Source organism: Entelurus aequoreus, linkage group LG01, assembly GCF_033978785.1.
Source record: "Entelurus aequoreus isolate RoL-2023_Sb linkage group LG01, RoL_Eaeq_v1.1, whole genome shotgun sequence".
NCBI classification, from domain to species: Eukaryota; Metazoa; Chordata; class Actinopteri; order Syngnathiformes; family Syngnathidae; genus Entelurus; species Entelurus aequoreus.
The window spans coordinates 86924476-86951635 of NC_084731.1; the positions used below are offsets into that span (position 1 = coordinate 86924476).

At 38.2% G+C, this 27160-nt stretch overlaps 1 protein-coding gene across 1 annotated transcript; it reads right to left on the bottom strand.

Annotated features, from left to right (window-relative positions):
• Window positions 1-5839: 5839 nt before the first annotated feature.
• LOC133658263 (zona pellucida sperm-binding protein 3-like) lies at window positions 5840-26942 on the bottom strand. Its single transcript, XM_062060112.1, has 11 exons — window positions 26464-26942; window positions 26307-26409; window positions 25878-25996; window positions 23293-23411; window positions 23065-23168; window positions 18275-18452; window positions 18056-18173; window positions 11312-11403; window positions 11112-11206; window positions 6067-6189; window positions 5840-5997 (listed from the first exon to the last, which is right to left on the bottom strand). Exons 1-11 carry the CDS (start codon window positions 26836-26838, stop codon window positions 5870-5872), a joined length of 1554 nt encoding a protein of 517 aa, XP_061916096.1. The 5' UTR covers window positions 26839-26942; the 3' UTR covers window positions 5840-5869.
• Window positions 26943-27160: the final 218 nt, after the last annotated feature.

Genomic DNA, 27160 nt, shown 5'->3' on the forward strand with positions numbered 1-27160 from the left:
ACAAGATACACTTACAATTAGTGCACCAACCCAAAAAACCTCCCTCCCCCATTTACACTCATTCACACAAAAGGGTTGTTTCTTTCTGTTATTAATATTCTGGTTCCTACATTATATATCAATATATATCAATACAGTCTGCAAGGGATACAGTCCGTAAGCACACATGATTGTGCGTGCTGCTGGTCCACTAATAGTACTAGGGCCGTACTTATCAAGCTTCTTAGAGAGCCATTTTACACTTAAGTCCTGAGAATTTGCGAAATTTAGTCCTACTCTCAAACTTAAGAATAAAAGCTTTTTATCAACGTTCTTAAGTCTAAGAATCACTCCTACTCTCCACGATATTTAAGAGACCTTCAGAGGTGTCTTAAGTGGTTAGGAGTTGCCAGCAGGGGATGGCACTGAGGCGAGAGAGACGTGCGCGAACGTTCAGGGAACGGAACAATGTTGTTGTTTTTTTGATGACGAGCAGCTGATCAAACGGTATCGTTTAGACAGAGCGGATATTATTTTTGTCACAGATTTAATACTTTTCGATTCCTTGTTGATTTCTGCATGTGTCTGCAGTGGGCTAGTATATATAGAGCCACCCACACCAGTTTCAAATTAGTTGCCTAATTAATGAATTGGAAAGAAAATGTTATGACAGTAGCGTATGTGTGTGGCCGTGAGGTGAGTGACGTCAGTGAGTGTGTGGGCGAGAGAAGAGAGGGAGCGGTAGCGTGAGTGCCGGCGGGGACTAGTTTGTTTTGTATTATTTTGTAGTTTATTGTCAAAATATACACTCCCATTGTCCACTTAAATATTTACAAGATATTTCTTTATTCTTAGACAACGGATTCCCTTCCGTGATTGGTCATTTCTATGGACACAGAAATGACGTCACCTAAAATTCCGTTTACGGCACATAGTAATGTCGTAATTCAGCTCTGAGTGTGACACTTAAGATTCAGTCCTACACTTCGCTGAAAGTGTGAGTAAGACGCTTGATAACTAACTTTTAAGTGCAGCTTTCAGCAAAGAATTTATTTACTCTTAAGTCAACTCTTAGCAGACTTCTTAGGAGTAATTCTAAGAAGCTTGATAAGTACGGCCCCTAATCTTTAACAGTTAATTTTACTAATTTTCATTCATTACTAGTTTCTATGTAACTGTTTTTATATTGTTGTACTTTCTTTTTTATTCAAGAAAATGTTTTTAATTTATTTATCTTATTTTACTAATTTTTAAAAAAAGTACCTTATCTTCACCATACCTGGTTGTCCAAATTAGGCATAATAATGTGTTAATTCCACGACTGCATATATCGGTTGATATCGGTATCGGTTGATATCGGTATCTGTAATTAAAGAGTTGGACAATATCGGAATATCGGATATGGGCAAAAAGCCATTATCGGACATCCCTACTTGTATATGTAGATGGATGAAGCAATGAAGTTCCCTTTGTACGTTTTATGCCTAAGTCGTTTCCTGCAAAGTTTGGACACAACAGCTTTTAACGGGGCGAAGGCGCCCCAGAATCTACCTGTGCGTTTGGTATCGCTAACAAAATGTATTTCGATACTTTTCGGAACAAAGGTGACCACAAAATGTCATTATTGGCTTTATTTTAACAGGAAATCCTATGATACATTAAACCAGGGGTCACCAACGTGGTGCCCGTAAGGACCAGATGAGTAGCCCGTAAGGACCAGATGAGTAGCCCGCTGGCCTGTTCTAAAAATAGCTCAAATAGCAGCACTTACCAGTGAGCTGCCTCTATTTTTTAAATTGTATTTATTTACTAGCAAGCTGGTCTCGCTTTGCCTGACATTTTTAATCCTAACAGAGACAAAACTCAAATAGAATTTGAAAATCCAAGAAAATATTTTAAAGACTTGGTCTTCACTTGTTTAAATAAATTCATTATTTTTTTTTTTTACTTTCCTTAATATAACTTTCAGAAAGACAATTTTAGCGAAAAAATACAACCTTAAAATGATTTTAGGATTTTTAAACACATAAACCTTTTTACCTTTTAAATTCCTTCCTCTTCTTTCCTGACAATTTAAATCAATGTTCAAGTAAATTAATTTTTTTATTGTAAAGAATAAATACATTTTAATTTAATTCTTCATTTTAGCTTCTGTTTTTTCAACGAAGAATATTTGTGAAATATTTCTTCAAACTTATGATTAAAATTCAAAAAAAATATTCTGGCAAATCTAGAAAATCTGTAGAATCAAATTTAAATCTTATTTCAAAGTCTTTTGAATTTCTTTTAAAATTTTTGTTCTGGAAAATCTAGAAGAAATAATGATTTGTCTTTGTTAGAAATATAGCTTGGTCCAATTTGTTATATATTCTAACAAAGTGCAGATTGGATTTTAACCTATTTAAAACATGTCATCAAAATTCTAAAATTAATTTTAATCAGGAAAATTTACGAATTATCTTTTTTTAATTTTTTCAAAAAGATTCGAATTAGCTAGTTTTTCTCTTCTTTTTTTCGGTTGAATTTTGAATTTTAAAGAGTCGAAATTGAAAATAAACTATGTTTCAAAATTTAATTGTAATTTTTTTCTTGTTTTCTCCTCTTTTAAACCGTTCAATTAAGTGTAAATATCATTAATTATTAATAATAACATAGAGTTAAAGGTAAATTGAGCAAATTGGCCATTTCTGGCAATTTATTTAAGTGTGTATCAAACTGGTAGCCCTTCGCATTAATCAGTACCCAAGAAGTAGCTCTTGGTTTCAAAAAAGTTGGTGACCCCTGCATTAAACATACCGTATTTTTCGGACTATAAGGCGCACTTAAAGGCCTACTGAAATGAGATTTTCTTATTTAAACGGGGATAGCAGGTCCATTCTATGTGTCATACTTGATCATTTCGCGATATTGCCATATTTTTGCTGAAAGGATTTAGTAGAGAACATCGACGATAAAGTTCGCAACTTTTGGTCGCTGATAAAAAAGCCTTGCCTGTACCGGAAGTAGCGCGACGTCACAGGTTGTGGAGCTCCTCACATCTGCACATTGTTTACAATCATGGCCACCAGCAGCGAGAGCGATTCGGACCGAGAAAGTGACGATTACCCCATTAATTTGAGCGAGGATGAAAGATTTGTGGATGAGGAAAGTGAGGGTGAAGGATTAGAGGGCAGTGGAAGCGATTCAGATAGGGAAGATGCTGTGAGAGGCGGGTGGGACCTGATATTCAGCTGGGAATGACTAAAACATTAAATAAACACAAGACATATATATACTCTATTAGCCACAACACGACCAGGCTTATATTTAATATGCCACAAATTAATCCGCGTTAGAAACACCTCCCCCCTCCCGTCCATATAACCCGCCAATACAACTCAAACACCCGCAAAACACACTCAATCCCACAGCCCGAAGTACCGTTCACCTCCGCAAAGTTGATACAGCACATATATTTCCCCAAAATTACATACGTGACATGCACATAGATAGATAGCATAGCGGCACGCACGTACGGGCAAGTGATCAAATGTTTGGAAGCCGCAGCTGCGTACTCACGATGGCGCGTATCCAACTCAAAGTAGTCCTGTTAAGTGTCTCTGTTGTCCCAGTTCTCCACAGGCCAATGGTAAAGCTTGACTGTCATATTTCGGGAATGTAAACAATGAAACACCGGCTACATGTTTGTGTTGCTGCAGCCGGCTGCTAATACACCGCTTCCCACCTACAGCTTTCTTCTTTGCTGTCTTCACTGTTCATTAAACAAATTGCAAAAGATTCACCAACACAGATGTCCAGAATACTGTGGAATTTTGCAATGAAAACAGACGACTTAATAGCTGGCCACAATGGTGTCCCAAAATGTCCGCTACAATCCGTGACGTCACGCGCAAACGTCATCATACCGAGACGTTTACAGCAGGATATTTTGCGGGAAATTTAAAATTGCACTTTACTAATCTAACCCGGCCGTATTGGCATGTGTTGCAATGTTAAGATTTCATCATTGATATATAAACTATCAGACTGCGTGGTCGGTAGTAGTGGCTTTCAGTAGGCCTTTAAAATCCTTTAATTTTCTCAAAAATGTACAGAATAATTCTGGTTGTGCTTACCGACCTCGAAGCAATTTAATTTGGTACATGGTGCAATGATGAGTGTGACCAGTAGATGGTAGTAGGGTTGCAAAATTCCGGGAATATTCAAAGTTGGAAACTTTCCAGGGGAATTAACGGGAATGAATGGGAAATTAATGGGAATAAACATTGAATGCAACATACTAGATCTTGCAGCATGATTATTAGCTAAAACAACCTGATTTAATGCAAATTCAGTTGAATTTCAACCCTGCACTGTGCATTCCTCCATCACATGTGCAGTGCATTCTTCCATCACATGCACAGATTATTCCCAGCATGCTACACACTACAGGCCACACTAGTATTTGAGCCCAAGGACTTCATCCAGTCAGGTACATTTTGGTGATATTACTAGGGTAAATATATTTGATCTATGGTATTCAAGTTCAATAGAGGTGTAATTGCTTGTTACTGTATGACTGTAGACTACTCCAGCAGACTTCCACTCAAGCTAACTAGCTGTTCCTGTACTTGTTAAATGAGTTTGGGGCCAATATCTCTAGCTAGCTAGTTTTATGTACCACCAGTCTCACAATGAACCAAAAATATTTCTCCGTTAGCCGTAATGCTAATTTTCTCTATGTTAAATCCCATTCATTTATGCTAACAACGTTAGCGATCTGAATTTACCTTTTTTGGTGGTCTGTAAAGTTCAACTAGCAAATACTAAATCAAAACGTGTAGTGTCCTCTGCCTTCTGTTGTCATACAAGAATGTAGGTTATAGTTTGATACAGCATGCTGATTGAGTGTTCATTTATTCATCTAGCCTATTTCTATTAATTTGTCCATCAATAAAATAGTTTTAAAGACTACTCCAATTGTTTAGCTGACTATTTATATTGCATTAGTGTTTTACAAGCTTCTCATCTTATTCTACAGAATAAGATGGACGGTGTCCAACTTTGAATAATCAAAAAATGGTCAAAATTTCCAAACTTCCCGAGCTTAACTTCCCGTGGTAAATTTCCGGAATTTTACCTTTTAACTTTCCACCCCTTTGCAACCCTAGATGGTAGTCACATATAAGAGATACGTGTAGACTGCAATATGACGCCAGTAAACACCAAAACTTTCAATGTTCCCTTGAAAATAAAGAACATTACACAAGGCACTCAAATATCTGTCAAAATGTTTTAGTATGACTTTGAAGCCGCACCGCTTGATGGATTGTCGGACCATTACGGCTACCGTAGTCAGAGATGCAAGTATTACTATGGTGCGTGTATAAGGACCGCAAAATGGCACCCGTTAGCAGGCATATTATCTGGCGTTTTGTTTCACGATATTACGCAAAAACAACTTTTACCTTCTGGTACCTGCTGATCTGTATTTGAGATCTGCATAAGTCCTGAAAATGTACGCACGTCCGCCACTGTAGTCCGTGTCAACAACGTAGTAGTCATCTTGTCATGGGGCATTCACCCTCTGCTGTTGCCATTTCTAATATAAAGTAGTGTAAAGTTCTTACTTATATCTCGCTATGGAAGCGCTAAAAACTACCAGTGTAGCGAGTTTACATTATTCACCCGCGGAACTTTAGTTATTAGAGAGTTCCGGTCGGACGGTTTTTCATGGGACACATTTCCGGCGTTGTTGCACTAGTGCCAACAAAATGGTCATAGGGGAACGTAATGTTTTGAATAGTGGACCTCTGTCCAAGGATAAGACGACAATGGTTATGCTTGTTTCAAGAGAAAGAAAAATAACGAGCGCAAGTCGTGAGCGTAAACATTTTTTTATTGTCCTCAGTCAGGTGCAAACCTTTCTTGTGGGTTTGCGCACTCTGCTGCAAACGGCAGCACCCATGACGGCGAGCAGCACCATAGCCAGTGCTGCGCCCGCTACGCACAGCATGACTAAAGATGGGAAGGAGGTAGCTGAAGGGGAGATGAAGAACAACATAGTTGAGAAGGTACACAATACATGGCCGCGCTCTGCCTTCACACCTGCGTGTGCCGCTTCTCCAGCCTGACGTGAAGAGTTGGACTCTGGCGGTGACACTTGTGTTAGCGTGTTCTCTTCCACCTGAATGGGGCCCACGGCAGCTGTCCCCTTCCACTGCACAACACCTTCCATTACAAGGTGGAAGAAGGAAGGGGTCAGTCAAAGAGATACTAGACTTCCAAATGGCAATGAAAGGCTCAAACAGTGGTGTCCAAGGTGCCTTTTTGCCACATCGCTTGTTTTTGGTTATTGTGGAGATAAAATGCATCAACATTTATAAATAGTCTGATACCAGGAAAAATAAGAGGATTATACTGGTTAGCATATAAAATACCAAAATAGCATCTAAAATGTAAATTCAATATAAGCTCTCTGTTTAGCGCGCATACGTTTGCAAAGTTGGACAATAGGCTAGTAGGAGCGGGCGGCTACACAACAGCTGAACACACAATAGCACACAAGCTAGACATACATAAGTGTCACTAACTAAACCAGGGGTGTCCAAAGTGCAGCCCGGGGGCCATTTGCAGCCCGCAGCTAATTGTTTACCGGCCCGCCACACATTCTGCAACAATTGCAAAAATTTAAAAAAACATTTAAAAAAAAGTGGAATGAGGTGAAATCTAACAAAAAAAAGTTGCAATATTGACACAAAGCTGCCATGCAGGCTGTTTGTTTTCTTTTGTCTTTGTTTATTTTTCTTTTTTTGCAATTGCTAAAAAAAAAAAAAAAAGACAAAATATGTTATAATGAATTATTACTTAAAAAATATCACTTTAAAATGTTTTATGTGGAAAAAATATTGCATATATTGTGTGGTTGCCATATAGAAACATCAAAGTTTTATTTGACAAAAGAGCATAAAACTAACAAAATAATAGTTCAAACGTAAAATCGACAGATATATCTGAAGTTGATCTCGTAATTTAAGTGTTAAAAGTATAAAAAAAACTAAAAAATGTATCACTTTATGAGTGGGGGACCTTTTGGATCCCAAATATATTTATTAGGATTTTATTTAACTTTTCACTGTGATTACTTTCTTTCTTTCTTTTAGTTTATTTCGAACATGAACACATTTACATCATAATACATCACACAATTTCATCATTTCATTTACATCATGCCCGAAAAGGAGTAGGAAGAAGCAAAGCTCAAACATATTAAAGAATTAAAATCAATGGTGTCCTGCATTATTAATCTTTTAAGGCTCTAATACTAAATACTGCATATTTCAGTTTTACTATAAAAAAAACTGAGTTGTCTTTAACAGAAAAGGCTTTTTTTTTTTTTTTACTTTATATCAACGTGAAGTTGATATAGAGCGTTAATTAAAAAATAATAATTTGACTTATTTTTAACATTTTAATGACTGAGACCCTGTATGGTCCCCAGGAGCCCTAAAGGTTAAAAAAAAAATTCCATATATTTTGTCAAGGTTTGAAAATAAAATATATCAAAATGGCCCCCGCATGCTTAAATTTTTCCGTGTGCGGCCCTCAGTGGAAAAAGTTTGGACACCCCTGAACTAAACAATATTGTAGTCTGAAACACATTTGACAATATTAACAAGTATCAAATAATTTGAGTTGTATATTACTTGGTCTCCAAGGCAAAAAAAAAAAAAGCGTATTAGAAAGTATCCAGTAACAAATGTGTCCGTATCATTCAATTTACTGTATCATGAGCCCTTAAGTGTTGCCGAAAACAATTACCACTCTTCCATTTTAAGACATCCTACGTCCATTCCAGACAGTTAATAGGTTAGCATTTTCATACTTACCATTGTTCCAAGTAATTTCACTTGATCAAGCCTTTTCTAAAATGTTAATGGTGCCATATTTTATTTACATTTTGATTCATCACAATCATTTGCAGTTATCTACTTGCGTGCGGAATTTAAATTAACTTTAAAAAAAGACCCCAATGTTGAGACACAAAATGCAATTCTGCCATCAGAATGTTTTACAGGAACGTTTTCTAAATGTTTAATTGAATGCAGATAATTTATTTTATTTGCAAACCGTTTGATCTGAAGTCCCGTCAGGGTGTATTTTGAAGGAACATTTGCCAGCAAGAAAACCAGTCAGACTCCTCGCTCATCTTGGCAATGACGTACAGTATGCATTGACCTGAGTAAGAAGAAAACATTTCGTGTCCCCCCCAACCTCTCCGCTGTGACTATAAATAGTATAATTTGTCTTTAAAATTGTTACAAGTACATCCCTGCATAACATTGTATCCTTATTAACAATAAAGACAAGAACAAAGAAATAAATCAACTTACAAACAATAACAAAAGATGCAAAGTGCATTAATTTGCCTTGAATTTTTCAATTACAAATATTTTGACCGACTTAAACCATTTGATACTGAAAAATTAAAAATCAACTCAAATACATTCAAATTGAAAAATCTTTGACAAAATAAAAATGAATACAACAATTTTTGCTGATTTAAAAAAAAAAAATCAAAACGAGAACGTCAGGATGTATGACTACAATGAGCATGTTTGCTTTTCGAAGCATGATACTGATAAAGCATGTTCCCAGGGGGGCCCGCCCCACTATTTGAGAACGACCGCTGTGATGTCACCTCCAGTTAAGGCAAAGGAGCACGTGTGGTCAAAATAAATTATTAATCAGCATTGATGCATGAATAATGCAGTAAGTTTTTGTGCTTAATCAGAAGTTTGACAGCCCTAATTAAACATACAAGTGCGTGTGATTGAGACTGATATTGTATCAGCTTAACATCAGTATCGGACAATACTCAACGCCCCAATATCGGCATCAGAATTTAAAAAAAGATGCATCAGGACCAATGTTCCCTCTAATTTTTCATGTGCCTGAGCGAATGCTAAAACTCCCTGGGCATTCAGTGTAGCCATAGCAGCATCACACATGTCCCAAACCTAACATCATAACAAGTAATAAATAAATAAATGATAAATGGGTTATACTTGTATAGCGCTTTTCTACCTTCAAGGTACTCAAAGCGCTTTGACAGTATTTCCACATTCATCCATTCACACACACATTCACACTCTGATGGAGGGATCTGCCATGCAAGGCGCTAACCAGCAGCCATCAGGAGCAAGGGTGAAGTGTCTTGCCCAAGGACACAACGGACGTGACTAGGATGGTAGAAGGTGGGGATTAAACCCCAGTAACCAGCAACCCTCCGATTGCTAGCACGGCCACTCTACCAACTTCGGATTAAATGACAGTCATTTTTATGAGACCATTTTCTAATTATTCAAGCTAGCTATTAGGGCGTTACACTACTTATTTTCTAAATTATTTGGCCCACTTGCAATGAAAATAACAAAAATATCTGTTTTTTATGAGCTATGTATCACAGTATTGTATGTCTGGTGGGGGAAATAACTTGTACCCATTTAAAATCACATTTAGTTCCCTTTAAAACATTCACATGTTGCACAATGAGATGTAATCATGGGATAAAGTGTACATTCCTGTAAAATATATCTTTTTTATTAGCATTTCTGTAATCTAATAACAGCATTTCACGATTAATATTCATAGTAAATGACAGGAGAATAAGCACATATCTGATTGGGGAGTCATAGTGTAACGACCTGGAATTACACTGTGTGGTGTTGGAGTTGTCCGACTTTTTGTGTGGGCATAAACGCATTACTAGTTAAGTGCCTTATGTGGGTGTGTTGGTGCAGGTGAGAGACAGCGAGTGGCTGCTGTTGATATGGCGGATGACAAAGAGTTGGTATTTGGCCTGGGGCCGTACTTATCAAGCTTCTTAGAGTGCCATTTTACACTTAAGTCCTGAGAATTTGCGAAATTTAGTCCTACTCTCAAACTTAAGAATAAAAGCTTTTTATCAACGTTCTTAAGTCTAAGAATCACTCCTACTCTCCACGATATTTAAGAGACCTTCAGAGGTGTCTTAAGTGGTTAGGAGTTGCCAGCAGGGGATGGCACTGAGGCGAGAGAGACGTGCGCGAACGTTCAGGGAACGGAACAATGTTTTTTTTTTTTTGATGACGAGCAGCTGATCAAACGGTATCGTTTAGACTGAGCGGATATTATTTTTGTCACAGATTTAATACTTTTCCATTCCTTGTTGATTTCTGCATGTGTCTGCAGTGGGCTAGTATATATAGAGCCACCCACACCAGTTTCAAATTAGTTGCCTAATTAATGAATTGGAAAGAAAATTTTACGACAGTAGCGTATGTGTGTGGCCGTGAGGTGAGTGACGTCAGTGAGTGTGTGGGCGAGAGAAGAGAGGGAGCGGTAGCGTGAGTGCCGGCGGGGACTAGTTTGTTTTGTATTATTTTGCAGTTTATTGTCAAAATATACACTCCCATTGTCCACTTAAATATTTCCAAGATATTTCTTTATTCTTAGACAACGGATTCCCTTCCGTGATTGGTCATTTCTATGGACACAGAAATGACGTCACCTAAAATTCCGTTTACGGCACATAGTAATGTCGTAATTCAGCTCTGAGTGTGACACTTAAGATTCAGTCCTACACTTCGCTGAAAGTGTGAGTAAGACGCTTGATAACTAACTTTTAAGTGTAGCTTTCAGCGAAGAATTTATTTACTCTTAAGTCAGCTCTTAGCAGACTTCTTAGGAGTAATTCTAAGAAGCTTGATAAGTACGGCCCCTGGTTTGTAAGGCGGAAAACGACCAGTTTCTGGTGTGGTTACGGCCAACAAACAGTTTTGCTCAAGTAAAGTAATACATTTCTGTCCTCCTTAAAGCGTCTCGACAGACGTTCGAATAATTAAAAAGTGTTGACGAACAATCACGTTGTGGCTGCTTGTCGCCACCGGTCACTCAGTTGCTTTGCAAAATCATACAGAATCATTTATGTGTTTATTTTGTTTAGCGTTCAAGTGGACTTTGATTTTGTGCGCGGCATCTTAAGGGAACGTTGATCAGGACACCTTCTGATCTATTATGTACAAAATGTATCAAAGTGGCTTCCTTGTGATCTTTTAATATTCTACATTCAAAAAGTTTGTAGCTACCAGGCTGTGGTTCGGTCAACATACCAGCATCTTCTGCAACGCCCCTTTTCCGCCTCTGCTCGCTGCAGCCGCTGTCACAGCAGCTACACACGTTGTTGTCTCCACCCGACGCCACCCATCTGTCCCCCCATGGAAAAAAAATATATATATATGTACAACTTTCCAAAACATGCAAGCTGCTCGTTGTCGATAGGATATTTGTATAAGATGTACTTGTTACTAACCTTTTAGCTTCGGTTAAGAATGAACAGGCTTTGTGCTGCAAGTCGACAGGAGTAGCGAGAGTGGTGGCCTTCAGTCGGCATGTGATGTAGATCTGAGGGGGTGTATTAAAAACATGGAACATGATGCTTTTGCCTAATCATTCACTAATAATGACAACAAGAACTACTGTGCTTCAATTTTACAGTCTTTGAGGTATTGGTTGACTATACTGCCTTTGATAAATACCGTGAATTGGTTAACGTGGACAAGTTGAAAAACTTATTCGGGTGTTTACCATTTAGTGGTCAATTGTACGGAATATGTACTGTACTGTGCAATCTACTAATAAAAGTTTCAATCAATCAATCAAACAAACCGTTACTTTTTTTACAAGCTGAGGCACATGTTAGTTAAAACCCACACTGCACTTACAAGCAGAAACAGCGTGAAAATGGATGTATTTTGGTTTTAAAACTAATAAAAAGGTATAGCTAAAAACACTGCAAGCGGTGCTCTAAAACAGTGGTCCCCAACCTTTTTGTAACTGGGGACCGGTCAACGCTTGAAAATTTGTCCCACGGACCGGGGGGGGGGGGGGGGGGTGGTGTTAGATTTTTTTAAATTTTCTGTTTTCATAAAGAAATTCAATCATGTGTGCTTACGGACTGTATCCCTGCAGACTGTATTGATCTATATTGATATAGAATGTATATATTGTGTTTTTATGTTGATTTAATAAAAATATAAAACAATTTTTTTTTAAATTTCTTGTGCGGCCCGGTGGTTGGGGACCACTGCTCTAAAACATAGTTAGCTAGCGGCTAACGTCGCTCGGCGGTGTTTTAGCTACTTCTAAAATCACTAATCCTCGCCTCCGTGGTAACAACTACATTTCTTGCAAGTATCATCCCTGAGGACGAGGAATAGCTAAACATGCCCCACGACACACCGTAGGAGGATACAATAGCTAACGGCTAACAGTGAAATAGCGCTCCTGAATGTAAACAAATGGGTGGAATTATACAAACATCCACTGTAACGATACCAAGTAAAGGTGCCATATATAGTTGATACCAGAGGTGTGGACTCGAGTCACATGACTTGGACTCGAGTCAGACTCGAGTCATGAATTTGATGACTTTAGACTCGACTTGACAAAATGTTAAGAGACTTGCAACTCGACTTAGACTTTAACATCAATGACTTGTGACTTCACTTGGACTTGAGCCTTTTGACTTGACATGACTTGCTACTTTCCCCAAAACCTAAAGTTTAAAAAGTTATTTGGGAGCGCTCCGTAGCTTTCATTTTGTACGTGTCTGTCTATCAGTGTGTGTGCTGCGTGTCAGCGTGTGTGCTCTCAGTACAACAGCCAATCAAATTAGATCTACATTGTTTTCATCACACAGCATTCAGCCAATCAAATTGCAGGACAACCAATGAACAAGAGTTGTCAAACAACGCGCCAGTGAGAAAGATTTATACCAAAGTTGGTTTCGTTCGGGTATAAAAACTACGACTTGGTCAACAAAAAACGATTTGCCGTATGCAAATCACGCAGTTCGAATATTACAGACGGAGACGCAACAACTTCCAACTTCGTTCGACATTTGAAGTTGCACAAAGAAGGGTAAGTTTTGAATGTAAGCTAACGTTTATTGGCTAAGTAACATGACTTTTATTTGCTGTGTAGTTAAATAAGTGAGGCTGTAAACTCACTGCTAACGTCATAACCATAGACATCTTATAAGTAGACGCAGCATCGAGCGCTACTGCTTACTGGCGCGGACGAGACGCGGGGCCGCCATCTTGGAGTGGTGATCCGCTCCACTCAGTGCAATTCATTTGGCAGGAGCAATGAACTGTCAGCGCATTTAATTCATTTTACCTCACTGAATACCACTCATTTTCACGCGCTTTTTTGTCATACGTGTAGCTATGATAACAGACACATGTTTTATTATTCATAGTTTGCTTAACAGTAATAGAATATTCGTGTATGCTATAAGTGACCAGACGTCCGAGATCAAAACTGGGAATATAAGCCCAGAGAAGGGGGAAAAAAACGGTCAGCTATTTTTAAGTTGAAGAAACAATATAATTACGTTATATATACATGCCTATATCCTACATAAACAATGTATGAATACATTAGATATCTATATATCTTATTGACCGTATCTCTGTTGCTGCAGCAGCAGAGAGTTTATTCTGTCTTGACACTTTGTATTGATATTTTGTATTACATTCTTCCCTTAAATGATAATGTTTACAGTGATTGTTATATATGTATTTTTTATGTATGTCGCTTTGGATAAAAGCGTCTGCCAAATACTTAAACATATATAAACACCTGAAAGTCTTTATATCAGCTAAAACCACCAATCTGTTTCACTGGATTCAGAATAAAACCAAATGCTGTCTTACCCAACAATGTTAGTATTTGAATATTGTTACTTGAAGACTTATTCCTGGTTACAATTATACTGTTAAGAAAGTATTGTCTTATATTTTGCCTAAAATGAGAATGCATCATAATCAGTGGCGGCTGGTGAATTTTGTTTTAGGTGGGGCTGAAAGTTTGTAAACCAAACCCCTGTAGGGGCGTCATCCTCCCCCAGAAGATTTGTTTGTGATTTTCACATACAAATATTGAAGATCTTTGCTCCTTCTTAACTCTGTGGTAATGTTATTTTCATAAAATACAACCAAAAGTACATTAATGTTAAATCTTACTTGTGAAAAGTAATCCCCCGATTCCTATTTTCAACAGTCCGCTCATTTGAGCAGGAAAACGCTGAACACCAGCCCGGCATCTTTGTTTTCTACCTGTCAACTGTCAGTTTAGGCTGCTCGCCGGCTCCTCATCACCACTTCAAGATGCAATTTGCTCGCGTCACAGCAACCAATACTGCGTCTACTTATAAGATGTCTATGGTTATAACATCATTTCAAACACAGCAATATGTTGCGTCCACTGCAGTTTGCTTCCTTATTCATACTTTTTGTCAAGTGATTTTTTTAAGCAGGGTTGCATGAGGTAACTACATATAACGTTACGTTAGTCAATGTATCACACACAGTAACATAACGTTAGACGGCGGTCAGCAGCACCGCATATTTTAGCCACCTACAAAAAGACAAACATGGTCAAATAAAGGTCAGTTAAAATGTATACTATATTAAGAATATGTGTACATATTGCATAGGGCCCTGACATCTAAAAAGTAAAACTCTGTCCATTGTTATGTTCATGTATTTGTTATGTTTTTCATGTGTACGCACACATTACCACACATACAGTATGAGATGAGATCAATGAGATAAGGTAAGAACAGAATAGAAACTGCTGTGGAACTAGTTACAATGCAATATGCCATGGAAATACAATGTTAACACTTTTGTACAAACAAGTACAGTTGCACTTGTTTTTGCAAATGTGTTTATTCTGTAAAGGAATGAGTTAAATGTTTAAAAATGTTTAAACTATTAAAATGACTGGTTAATAGTGCTATTATGAATTGCAATGTCAGTACTATTTTTTTTCCTGCTATTTCAAATGCACTTGTTTTAATAAATAGATACAGCGTTTTAAAAGCATACACAATCTGTGTAAAAATATTAGTCTGTGGTTAAAAGGACTTGAAAGGACTCGAAACTCAAAATGCAGGACTTGTGACTTGACTTGAGACTTTCCAGTCTTGACTTTGGACTTGACTCGGGACTTGCCTGTCTTGACTCGGGACTTGACTCGAGACTTGAGGGCAAAGACTTGAGACTTACTTGTGACTTGCAAAGCAATGACTTGGTCCCACCTCTGGTTGATACTACAATTATTACATCGATTTTATATCACAAAATCTTTTGTTATTTTTTATTGTTTACAAACTCAGAAATGGGCATCCCAGAAGATTACAGAATAATTTAAGACCAATGTATGATCCTGTAACTACTTGGTATTGGATGCATACACAAATTTGTAGAATCACCCAAAACTAAATGTAAAGTATCCAAACAGAAGAATATGTGATTATTACATTTGAACAGAAGTGTAAGTAGAACATGTTAAAACTTAGTAAGCCGATTTTAACAGCGGATGAACAAGTAGATTAATATTCCCTTTTCCACCGCTTGTTCCTTAATAATTTTGACTGAATACAATGGATGGATTGATTGAGACTTTTATTAGTAGACTGCACAGTACAGTACATATTCCGTACAATTGACCACTAAATGGTAACACCCGAATAAGTTTTTCAACTTGTTTAAGTCGGGGTCCACGTTAATCAATTAATGGAAAATGAAAATATGTTAGTGCATACATCAGCAGCCAAATTAGGAGCCTTTGTAACCCGTTTACTTATTACTAAAAGTAAAGTTGTCTTGTAGGGGTTTCTAATTAAATGATTTGTAACTATTCTTTAAAAAAATAAAAAAAATTGTTTTTGTGTGTGTTCTGTCCAGCCACTCAGGCAAATCATGTTGAGTTTATTTCGAACATGCATACAATTACAACATGACATCACAAATTCCAGTTTCTCTTCAACATGTTCGAAAAAGAGTAGGAAGCAGCAGAGTTTATTTAATCCTACCCCTTTACATAGCCGTTGCTGACACTTTTGTTCACTTTCTTTTCTCAATTTATTCACAATATACTCCATAAACAACATTAAATAAATAATTTGGGAAGTAAATTGTATTTCATATGGTGAAATAAATTGGATTATCAATAAACTCGGAATGTTTATCATGTTCTTTGTAAACACTGCTTTTATTTTGAAGCTTACTCTGCAGTGAACAGGAAGTCACCGTGTGCACATTTTTATGATTAACTAATAACTACACAGTATGTTTTGGGACATGTACCAAATTTGGTAATCTCATAGATGCCGACCAAATTATGTCAGTACACATTTACGTAAAATAGAACACGTAGCCTTCAGGAAACATAGGAACTAAAACAAGAGTGTGTTGATGTAAATGCCCAGGGGCCGTACTTATCAAGCTTCTTAGAGTGCCATTTTACACTTAAGTCCTGAGAATTTGCGAAATTTAGTCCTACTCTCAAACTTAAGAATAAAAGCTTTTTATCAACGTTCTTAAGTCTAAGAATCACTCCTACTCTCCACGATATTTAAGAGACCTTCAGAGGTGTCTTAAGTGGTTAGGAGTTGCCAGCAGGGGATGGCACTGAGGCGAGAGAGACGTGCGCCAACATTCAGGGAACGGAACGATGTTTTTTTTTTTTTTTATGACGAGCAGCTGATCAAACGGTCTCGTTTAGACAGAGCGGATATTATTTTTGTCACATATTTAATACTTTTCGATTGCAGTGGGCTAGTATATATAGAGCCACCCACACCAGTTTCAAATTAGTTGCCTAATTAATGAATTGGAAAGAAAATGTTATGACAGTAGCGTATGTGTGTGGCCGTGAGGTGAGTGACGTCAGTGAGTGTGTGGGCGAGAGAAGAGAGGGAGCGGTAGCGTGAGTGCCGGCGGGGACTAGTTTGTTTTGTATTATTTTGTAGTTTATTGTCAAAATATACACTCCCATTGTCCACTTAAATATTTCCAAGATATTTCTTTATTCTTAGACAACGGATTCCCTTCCGTGATTGGTCATTTCTATGGACACAGAAATGACGTCACCTAAAATTGCGTTTACGGCACATAGTAATGTCGTATTTCAGCTCTGAGTGTGACACTTAAGATTCAGTCCTACACTTCGCTGAAAGTGTGAGTAAGACGCTTGATAACTAACTTTTAAGTGCAGCTTTCAGCGAAGAATTTATTTACTCTTAAGTCAACTCTTAGCAGACTTCTTAGGAGTCATTCTAAGAAGCTTGATAAGTACGGCCCCAGATCTGCTTTACATATTTACTTTAGAAAAGGGAAGTGTTGGATACTTCTCATTGCCCTATTTGTATTTGACTATTTAAAATTTGGATAGAGTTTTATTAAACAAAACTAGTTTCCTTTTAAGTAATACAGAAATGTATCGAAGCTGTTATCTTTTTTTATGGAGGAAAGTAGTCGATCATAGAACTGACACGCAATGTTATTTAAAAAGTACTAATTCTGAATCGAATCCTTACCACCAAGAATTGAACCACTTCGTGTGGGGCCCAAAGATTCACAGCCCTATTGTTTAGTATGCTCACTATGTTTTTCACATTTTGAAACAACCCTTGTTGCAGGTCTTCCTAGGGTCCATCACCCAAGAAAACATCAGAATAAAAACTCAATTACATAGAACTCTCAAGAACAAAATATCCATTAGAAGCAATACATGTTTAGAATGAGGAATAACAAGATCTGTCAACATGATAGGACATTGACTGTACTTTTTAACTCACCCCATTTCTATTGGAGTGTTTGTTGTGTCAGCGTGATGCTGTGCAGTTCTAGACCACATAAACATTTTCAATTTAAACCTGGTGGATAGTCCAACCATAATAATCTTCATAAAAGGATTTTCCCCCCATAATGTTGTTGTATTAGAATGTATTAGATTGTGCAAGTGTCTGAGTATATTGATTGAATTCACTCTTGCAGTGCATTCATGCGCCAAAGTAGTTCCCTCGAGGGCGTTCGGGGCTTGAGCCCAAACATGGTTGGCCTCAGGAAAAGACAAAAAGATAATAAAAGGCCGCTCCCATCAAAACACGCCACTTAGATCGCCCAAATGGAAAATGGGCCTAAAAGTCTGTCTCGGATGGTCTCGGGTTTCAATCTGCACATCTTACACAAGCCGCGCTTACCGAATTCCTGTGATCTCCGAGGAACTTGAAGGCTTCCAGCTGGAAAGAGAGTTTATCCTCGTGGCTTCTCTGCATGAAGTAGGACTTGGCTCCCGTCAGCTTAGCGTCTGTCAGACACCTTAAAAGGTAATAGCAACAGGATCCACAAAAACACAGACCATAGTACTCTCCGGTATGCAGGTAGTGTTCCAGATCCTAACCGCTGTTGGCATTCCTCACCCGTGATTGTCGATAACGGTGTAGCTCGGTTGAGAATTGGGGTCAGGGTCCAAGGTGGCCACACAGCTGTCCACGAAGACCCTCAGTGGAATGTGGTGGCCCTGGAGGACCGAGGCCTCAATGTGCATGATGTCACCCTGGAAGTAAAAGCTGGTGGTTCTGGGCGACTGCCAGTCCTCTAATCAATAAGAATACAGAAGAAAGTACAAGTCAAACAATATAGGGGTAACGATTCATTTTAACATTTGAGGTTGCCGATACGATACTAGTTTAGAATGATTCCGTCCGAAAACGTGAGTTGAAATCAATTCAGTAACTTTTTAACCCCCCCAAAAATTAACCAGTATGACCGTGAAATAAATATTGGATACCGGACACTGCAGGTGAAGTTTCCTATATTCCTGTTATTTCATGTAAGGGAATTACAAACCCTGTTTCCATATGAGTTGGGAAATTGTGTTAGATGTAAATATAAACGGAATACAATGATTTGCAAATCCTTTTCAACCGATATTCAATTGAATGCACTACAAAGACAACATATTTGATGTTCAATCTCAAACATTATTTTTTTTTTGCAAATAATAATCAACTTAGAATGTCATGGCTGCAACACGTGCCAAAGTAGTTGGGAAAGGGCATGTTCACCACTGTGTTACATGGCCTTTCCTTTTAACAACACTCAGTAAACGTTTGGGAACTGAGGAGACATTTTTTAAGCTTCTCAGGTGGAATTCTTTCCCATTCTTGCTTGATGTACAGCTTAAGTTGTTCAACAGTCCGGTGGTCTATGTTGTGGTATTTTAGGCTTCATAATGCGCCACATATTTTCAATGGGAGACAGGTCTGGACTACAGGCAGGCCAGTCTAGTACCCGCACTCTTTTACTATGAAGCCACGTTGATGTAACACGTGGCTTGGCATTGTCTTGCTGAAATAAGCAGGGGCGTCCATGGTAACGTTGCTTGGATGGCAACATATGTTGCTCCAAAACATGTATGTACCTTTCAGCATCAATGGTGCCTTCACAGATGTGTAGGTTACCCATGTCTTGGGCACTAATACACCCCCATACCATCACAGATGCTGGCTTTTCAACTTTGCGCCTATAACAATCCGGATGGTTCTTTTCCTCTTTGGTCCGGAGGACACGACGTCCACAGTTTACAAAAACAATTTGAAATGTGGACTCGTCAGACCACAGAACACTTTTCCACTTTGTATCAGTCCATCTTAGATGAGCTCAGGCCCAGCGAAGCAGACGGCAAACCGATACTTTTCAGAGGCGGTATAGTACCGAATAGGATTCATTAGTATCGCGGTACTATATTAATACCGGCATACTGTACAACCCTACAAACAAGTAAACAATTACTGGCCAATGCATTCACATCTTATTTGAATAAAGTGCAACTTTAAGTTGAATTAAGAGGAAACACTTTCTGATCTCATTTTCAACATTCAAAACAATTTCAATTAAAGTACAGTTACCAACATTTCAGCAGATTTACCTGCTACTTCTGCGGTTTTTCAACATAAAAATAATATATTAATATCAAAAGTGTAACCAACACGTCTTCTGGTTGACTTAGCAGTGGTTTGACTACTACAACTCATTTTAATAAACAGGGAACATCGTGAAGACGTAACGGAAGTGACAGCGACTCTTTTGGGCGACAAATGGTCAAAGGTGTCATGAACCAAGTTGGAAAAGTGAAGTGGGACCACTTTTTCAGTCGCAAATAACTTTACTTTTTCAATAACACTAATATACTGAAATTGTATACCACTGTTTTTAACCTTCAAGCTGGTCCGTTTAGTCCATCGCATCCTTAAGGGTTTAAAACTGACTTGTAGCTTCATATTCTTGTGTTGTCTATTTGTTACGTCTTTTGCAATCATTCTGTAGCTGAAAGTTTTTGTGTTGTAATTTATGAGATTGTCTTGTGGCGTTTGCATTTGTTATGAACTTTCTCGAACACCATTTTTGTTTCGATGACCCCACCGAAAAAACATTTCATGTCCTTTCCATTAAAAGTGCTAACATTTCTTAAAACCGATGTGTTCTTTGTTCGAGTGTCGATAAAAATTCTGTATTGCTTTTTAAATCGATATTGGATCGATACCCATCATCCGGAAGGCAAACGTGCCGAGCACAGATCGACGTACAGGCACTTGAAATTTAGGAATATAAGATCGATTTATCAGGTAATTGTTACACCACTAATACAATATATACTTTAGATCAAATTCTACCAAAAGTGCACACAATAACTGATAGAATAATAAGAAAAGCGTGTTCATAGATTGTTACCTTTCATATTATATGAACCCATACAAATTTTCAGAACTTCATGTGTATTAAACATGTTAATTTGTTTAATACAATTTTTGTTGATTTCACTTTGAATAGTGAGCAGATAGCAATAACTGTGCTGTCCAGTTGCTATATCTTGTTTTTTATACTTCTTAGTCTCATTTGCAAGTATTACATAGTAGACCTTGCATGCAGTTGCAATGTCAACACGTTAGATGGCAGTAGTGCGTGTTGCCTAGTCAGGAAGTAGTCTTTGCCATTACGTTGAACGTGCCAGTCTGGTGTTATAGTGCGCCCTACAAAGTTTTTACGGTAATATTGTATTTATTGCACACCAGCTGTTTGTAAGGTTCATCTTAGAAGTTGTTTCATTACCAAATTCGGAGATGTTGAAATTGCCATGTAAAATCGCTAATGTCTATGGTTGTTCACCATCTCGCTGATGCTCCCTTTGTGCCTATTTTTGAATGAAATGCTAACATGGGTGATTCCAATCCAACAACTGATTTCGGGCTAGTTGTGGTCGTTTCGCCTCACGATACTTCAAGGCTAACGAGGGGAAACTCTACTTTTTGGCATAGACCGAGGGGTTGCCGTTTTGCATCTCAACAGTTGTATATTTTACTCCAGTAGGACGGAACCATCCTTGCCCAGGCACGCATTCCTCCTGTTGACTAGTTGGGACTTTAGCAGATCTGACCAATCCAAGTCTGAGCATGAACTAGTTAAAGCCTACTTAGATGAGAGGCGACACGTCTAAGACAAACCGAACAGTCTAGTTGCGAGCCATCGAATGAACGCTAATGCTGATTTAAATTAGCATCGAGCTAGCGCATCAAAAGTGGAGCCTTACTGTACTTTCGTTTTCCATCAGGCATTGGAAAATTGCCACATTACCTAGAGGCAGTCCGACTGAGTTTGAGCTGGTACCAGGTCTGGAACTGCACATGACGTCACGTGCAACAAAATGATATCGAAATATGGTGCCATCTGAATTTATTTGAATCGGTACCCGTTAGTACAGATGGAATTTGGTCAGAACCCATCCCCAATCATAGACAACCACAACCTATTCCATCGGACTTATTACAAAATGTACCATCAAGTTGCTCAAATGAAATGATTCCTTAACATTAGGGACGTCCGATAATATCGGCCTGCCGATATTATCGGCCGATAAATGCTTTAAAATGTAATATCGGAAATTATCGGTATCTGTTTCGTTATTATCGATATCGGTTTTTAAAAGTAAACTGTATGATGTTTTTAAACGCCGCTGTGTACACGGACGTAGGGAGAGGGACAGAGAGACAAACCTTTAAGGCACTTCCTTTACGTGCATCACATAATATATACCGGCTTTACTCATTACGAATTGATGCAACGCATACTTGGTCAACAGCCATACAGGTCACACTGAGGGTGTCCATATAAACAACTTTAACACTGTTACAAATATGCGCCACACTGTGAACCCAAACCAAACAAGAATGACAAACACATTTCGGGAGAACATCCGCACCGTAACAACATAAACACAACAGAACAAATACCCAGAATCCCTTGTAGTACTAACCCTTCCGGGACGCTACAATATAAACCCCCCCCGCTAACCCCTACCCTCCCATCTCAACCCCGCCCACCTCAACCTCTCAGTCTCTCTCAGGGAGAGCATGTCCCAAATTCCAAGCTGCTGTTTGGATAGATAGATAGATAGATAGTACTTTATTGATTCCTTCAGGAGAGTTCCCTCAGGAAAATTTTAATTCCAGCAGCAGTGTACAGAATGGAGATCGAATTTAAAAAGTGAAACTAAATAATGGGGGTATAAATGGAAACAGAATAGAAAAATATTACAATAAGAACAAAAATAAAAAGCAACAATGAGAATAAGAATATAACAAGAGAAACTAGGCAGTAGTGACCATGTTATGAAAAAGTATTGCACTGTTATTGTTTTGAGGCATGTTAAAAAAAAAAGAATGCACTTTGTGACTTCAATAATAAATATGGCAGTGCCATGTTGGCATTTTTTTCCATAACTTGAGTCGATTTATTTTGGAAAACCTTGTTACATTGTTTAATGCATCCAGCGGGGCATCACAACAAAATTAGGCATAAAAATGTGTTAATTCCACGACTGTATATATCGGTATCGGTTGATATCGGAATCGGTAATTAAGAGTTGGACGATATCGGAATATCGGATATCGGCAAAAAAGCCATTATCGGACATCTCTAAAAAGGTAACCAAAATATCTGAAAAATCTGTCTGTGTTGCAGTGCAGTTCTACACGCCTACAAACAATAAGCATAGTAATTTGTAAATTAATAACTATTTGTCAATCAAGATTGAATTCTCCTGCATGATAGGTTCATATCGCCCATGTTTCCCCCGAGTAATTACCCAGCCCACCGCCCCCCTGCTGAGAGGCTTTTTTCCCCCCCTTGTCAGGTTTGTTGTTTTGCTCACCTGTCATGAGCCGCAGGGAGAAGTGTAGCTGCCGTTCTGTTAACAGGCTGGAGGCAAACGGCTGCCAATCAGGTACCACGGCGTCACTGCTCACATAGTGCCTCCTTGGATAGTTACAGCAAAAATGACAACTCATCCGGCCAGCGTTTGTTACACGAGCATCTGCATGACTGGACTTGGATGCGTGACAAGCTGAGAACAGGCGGCGCCAAATAAATCAGGCCTTACCTTGGATAGTGGCATTCAATTAGCACCTCGGCGGGGTTGGTCTTAAAAATGAAGGTGCTGCCAACGGGCGCTGGAGAGTAGACGAGTGAGAAGGTGTAGATGAGGGCCTCATCTGTCATCTTAGGATAGAAAAAGCAGTTACATTTGAAATAGGGCTGTTAAAAAAAAAGAAGAAACGTATTAATGTGGATTAATCCATAATTTTTAATGATTAAATAATTTTAAGGCAATTAACCCATCTGCAGTGCGGCATGACCTCATGTAAAAATAAACAAAGTAGCAAGCAACACTTCAATAATGAATAAAGCAAAACAAAAATCACTTCATATTCTCTACTGCTCGCTAGTGTTACCATATCTGAGTTATTGTGTAGAAATAACTACAAATGTACACTTCATTCATTAACGGTGTCACAAAAAAGATCAGTTAGAATAATAAATAATGTTTGATATAGAGAACATACAAAGCCTTTATTTATTGAATCAACAATACTGACATTTCACGACAGAGAATTTGCAAACAGCTAAAATGATACACTATCTGCTAACCAAGAATATACAACAATTCTTCTCAACAAAAAAGGAGAAATATAGTCTTAGAGAAAATTTTAATTTTAAATATTTGTACGCACGTAAACACTTAAGACCTTCAGTATATCAGTATGTGGAATTAAATTAGGTAATGGATTAAGCAAAGAAATCAAACAATGTACTAATATGATCCACTTTAAGAAACTCTTCAAACTTAGTGTTTACAGAGTACAAAGAAGAAGAACAATGATAAACATTCTGAATTTATTTCATCCATCCATTCATTTTCTAGATAATCTTACAATATGAAATATAACTTACTTCACTAATTATTTATGTATTTTTATTGTTATTACTTATGGAGTATATTGAATAAATTGAGAACAGGAAGTCAACAAAAGTTTTAGCAACTGCTATGTAAAGGAAAAGGGGTAGATAGATGATATATATATATATATATATATATATATATATATATATATATATATATATATGAAATTTAAAAAAAAGTGCAGTTCCCCTTTTAATTAACATATTGTTGTGTCTAAACAGTAATTCATTTTATGATGGAAGTGCTTATGTGAAGAAAGTACAGAGCTTTAAACTAGATATGTATATGCATAATACTTTTTCGACTGACTGTTCCGTCACTGTTTGTTTCGTAATTACATTTTCCATGAACAGGACCAACGCCTTTTTATATTTACTGGTTTGCGTCTGCCCTATTTTCTCATTTGCAATGTTAACACTACTTGGACAAATTGCACGAAACGCGTTGCCAGAGTAGTTTTAGTTTATTTGGAACATGCACGCATACAACATGATGCATCACAATTTCCAGTTTCTCTATTCAACATGTTCGAAAAGGAGTAGGAAGAAGCAGAGCCTATTTTATTTAAATTATATATATATATATATATATATATATATATATATATATATATATATATATATATATATATTTTAGGGCTGTGAATCTCTGGGTGTCCCACGATTCGATTCAAAATCGATTTTTTTTTTCAATTCAACACGATTCTCGATTCAAAAACGATTTTCTCCCGATTCAAAAGGATTCTCTATTCATTCAATACATAGATTTCAGCAGGATCTACCCCAGTCTGCTGACATGCAAGCAGAGTAGTAGATTTTTGTAAAAAGCTTTTATAATTGTAAAGGACAATGTTTTATCAACTGATTGCAATAATGTAAATTTGTTTTAACTATTAAATGAACCAAAAATATGACTTATTTTATCTTTGTGAAAATATTGGACACAGTGTGTTGTCAAGCTTATGAGATGCGATGCAAGTGTAAGCCACTGTGACACTATTGTTCTTTTTTTATTATTTTTTATAAATGTCTAATGATAATGTCAATGAGGGATTTTTAATCACTGCTATGTTGAAATTGTAACTAATATTGATACTGGTGTTGAAAATATTAATTTTTCTTTCACTACTTTTGGTTTGTTCTGTGTCATGTTTGTGTCTCCTCTCAATTGCTCTGTTTATTGCAGTTCTGAGTGTTGCTGGGTCGGGTTTGGTTTTGGAATTGGATTGCATTGTTATGGTATTGCTGTGTATTGTTTTGTTGGATTGATTAAAAAAAATAAAAAAATTAAAAAAATTTTAAATAAAAAAATAGATTTTTTAAAAATGAGAATCGATTCTGAATCGCACAATGTGAGAATCGCGATTCGAATTCGAATCGATTTTTTCCCATACCTCTAATATATATATATATATATATATATATATATATATATAGTTTTAACCCAATGCGGCCCCCTAGTCAAAAGGTTTGGGGACCCCTGATTTAGAAGTTAGCCGGCTGTAGCTTTGCTCAAGTAAACACACTGCAGGACTGCTGATAGCATTTTGTGCCGATACTGGACTGATATCCAATATCAACATAGGATGGGTACACCCATAATCATTACAGATTAAAAATTAATGATTAAACTACATAATTTCACAGCAGTTGAAAAACATGATTGACAACATGGAACGGTTACGAGGTTTAAGATGAAGGAAATGGCCAAAATAAAAAGTACACCTTCATTGTGCTGCCACATTCCTGCAGCTCTGCCCGGAAGAGCAGCGTGTGGTCGGCCACGTGCAGCAGGCCGCAGCCTCCTAAGGTCACGTCACTTGGACGGATCAGCTGACCGTTTCCTATAAGAACAAAGAGCAACAAAAAAAATGGACCCCATTTCTGTTGCGCCAGTCAATAACACTCACAGCAAGTGCAGGTTACTTAATGCGCGTAAAGGCAGTGCCATTTCTCAGAGTGAAGAAAAAGGAGGAAACGTATTGATTGCCAAGCTTGATGTCTGCGCCGTTTGCAGTAATCAGCACGGTGTGTCCCGTCATCACACTTCCATTCGCCGTTCCAATTTCAGCCTCTTCTGATCGGACAATAATGCAGCCAGGATGCTAAACCGCCTTCCACTCGCACAAAAGAAAGAAAAAAAAAAAGAATTACCCAAGAAGTTCTGCTTGACCTCAATGATGACCTCTCCCTCGCCACAATGCACCGCCACGCTGTCAGCTGGCACAGGCACCCGCGGCTCTGAATCAACCACCAGCTGGAACAACATTCCAAATGGGTTAGCTTGTCGAGCAGCAGTGATTTTAAATACCTTTGGATCGGACTCAATGGGCGGGTTGAGTTCCGGGCCTGGTATTATGGTGTTGGACATGTCATTTTGGAGCGCCGTCTGCAGAACCGCAGTGGCCTCTGGACTCTGCGCGTGCTCCTCCTCCTCCTCCACAACAACAGGCCTCCTCAGCTGGTGGACCCAGAGCCGGCGGCTGGCACGGGTGCCTCCCGGGTCGCCCTTTGCCATCCCTTTCAACGGATGACCTGTTGTCTGCGGCAACGTGGGCGGCCCCGTGCCCGTTTGCACGCTTTCGTTTGGGACTTGAGTGTCGTTGATGTCGAGGCTTTGCAAAGCCACGCAAACATTCACACCTGACAAGAGAAAAGCAAACAAAACGAGACCCTGCAACCCCATCACCAGGCCGATTCGAGGAGCGCCACTGCTTTTCTCTTTCAATCTAATGAAAGATATGACATTTTTGCCTCAGACTCCGCCCACTCCTAATGACTTGATTGGATTCCAGCCTGGAGGGCTCGCCCTTTGAGGCTCCTCTGTCCCGTCTTCCTCGTTATGAAATAAAATTGCAAATCAGCTGCTTGCCTGTGCGCTCAGAAGGTCACATGGAGTTGGATCTCGCATGCTGCTCCAAAAAGAGAAAATACAAGAGCCACGCAGCGTTTTAACTGTTTAAAGGGCGCCTGCGGTATGAGGACTTTGGGTCTTTTCTGACTTATAA

Excerpts from the sequence above, each read along its gene's own strand:
- LOC133658263 (XM_062060112.1), bottom strand. The coding sequence starts at position 26,838 with ATGGGGTTGCAGGGTCTCGTTTTGTTTGCTTTTCTCTTGTCAGGTGTG. Across the intron at positions 18,453-23,064 it reads CTCCCTGCGGCTCATGACAG|AGGACTGGCAGTCGCCCAGA; the intron begins GTGAGCAAAACA and ends CTTATTGATTAG. Across the intron at positions 18,174-18,274 it reads ACCGTTATCGACAATCACGG|GTGTCTGACAGACGCTAAGC; the intron begins GTGAGGAATGCC and ends TTACCTTTTAAG.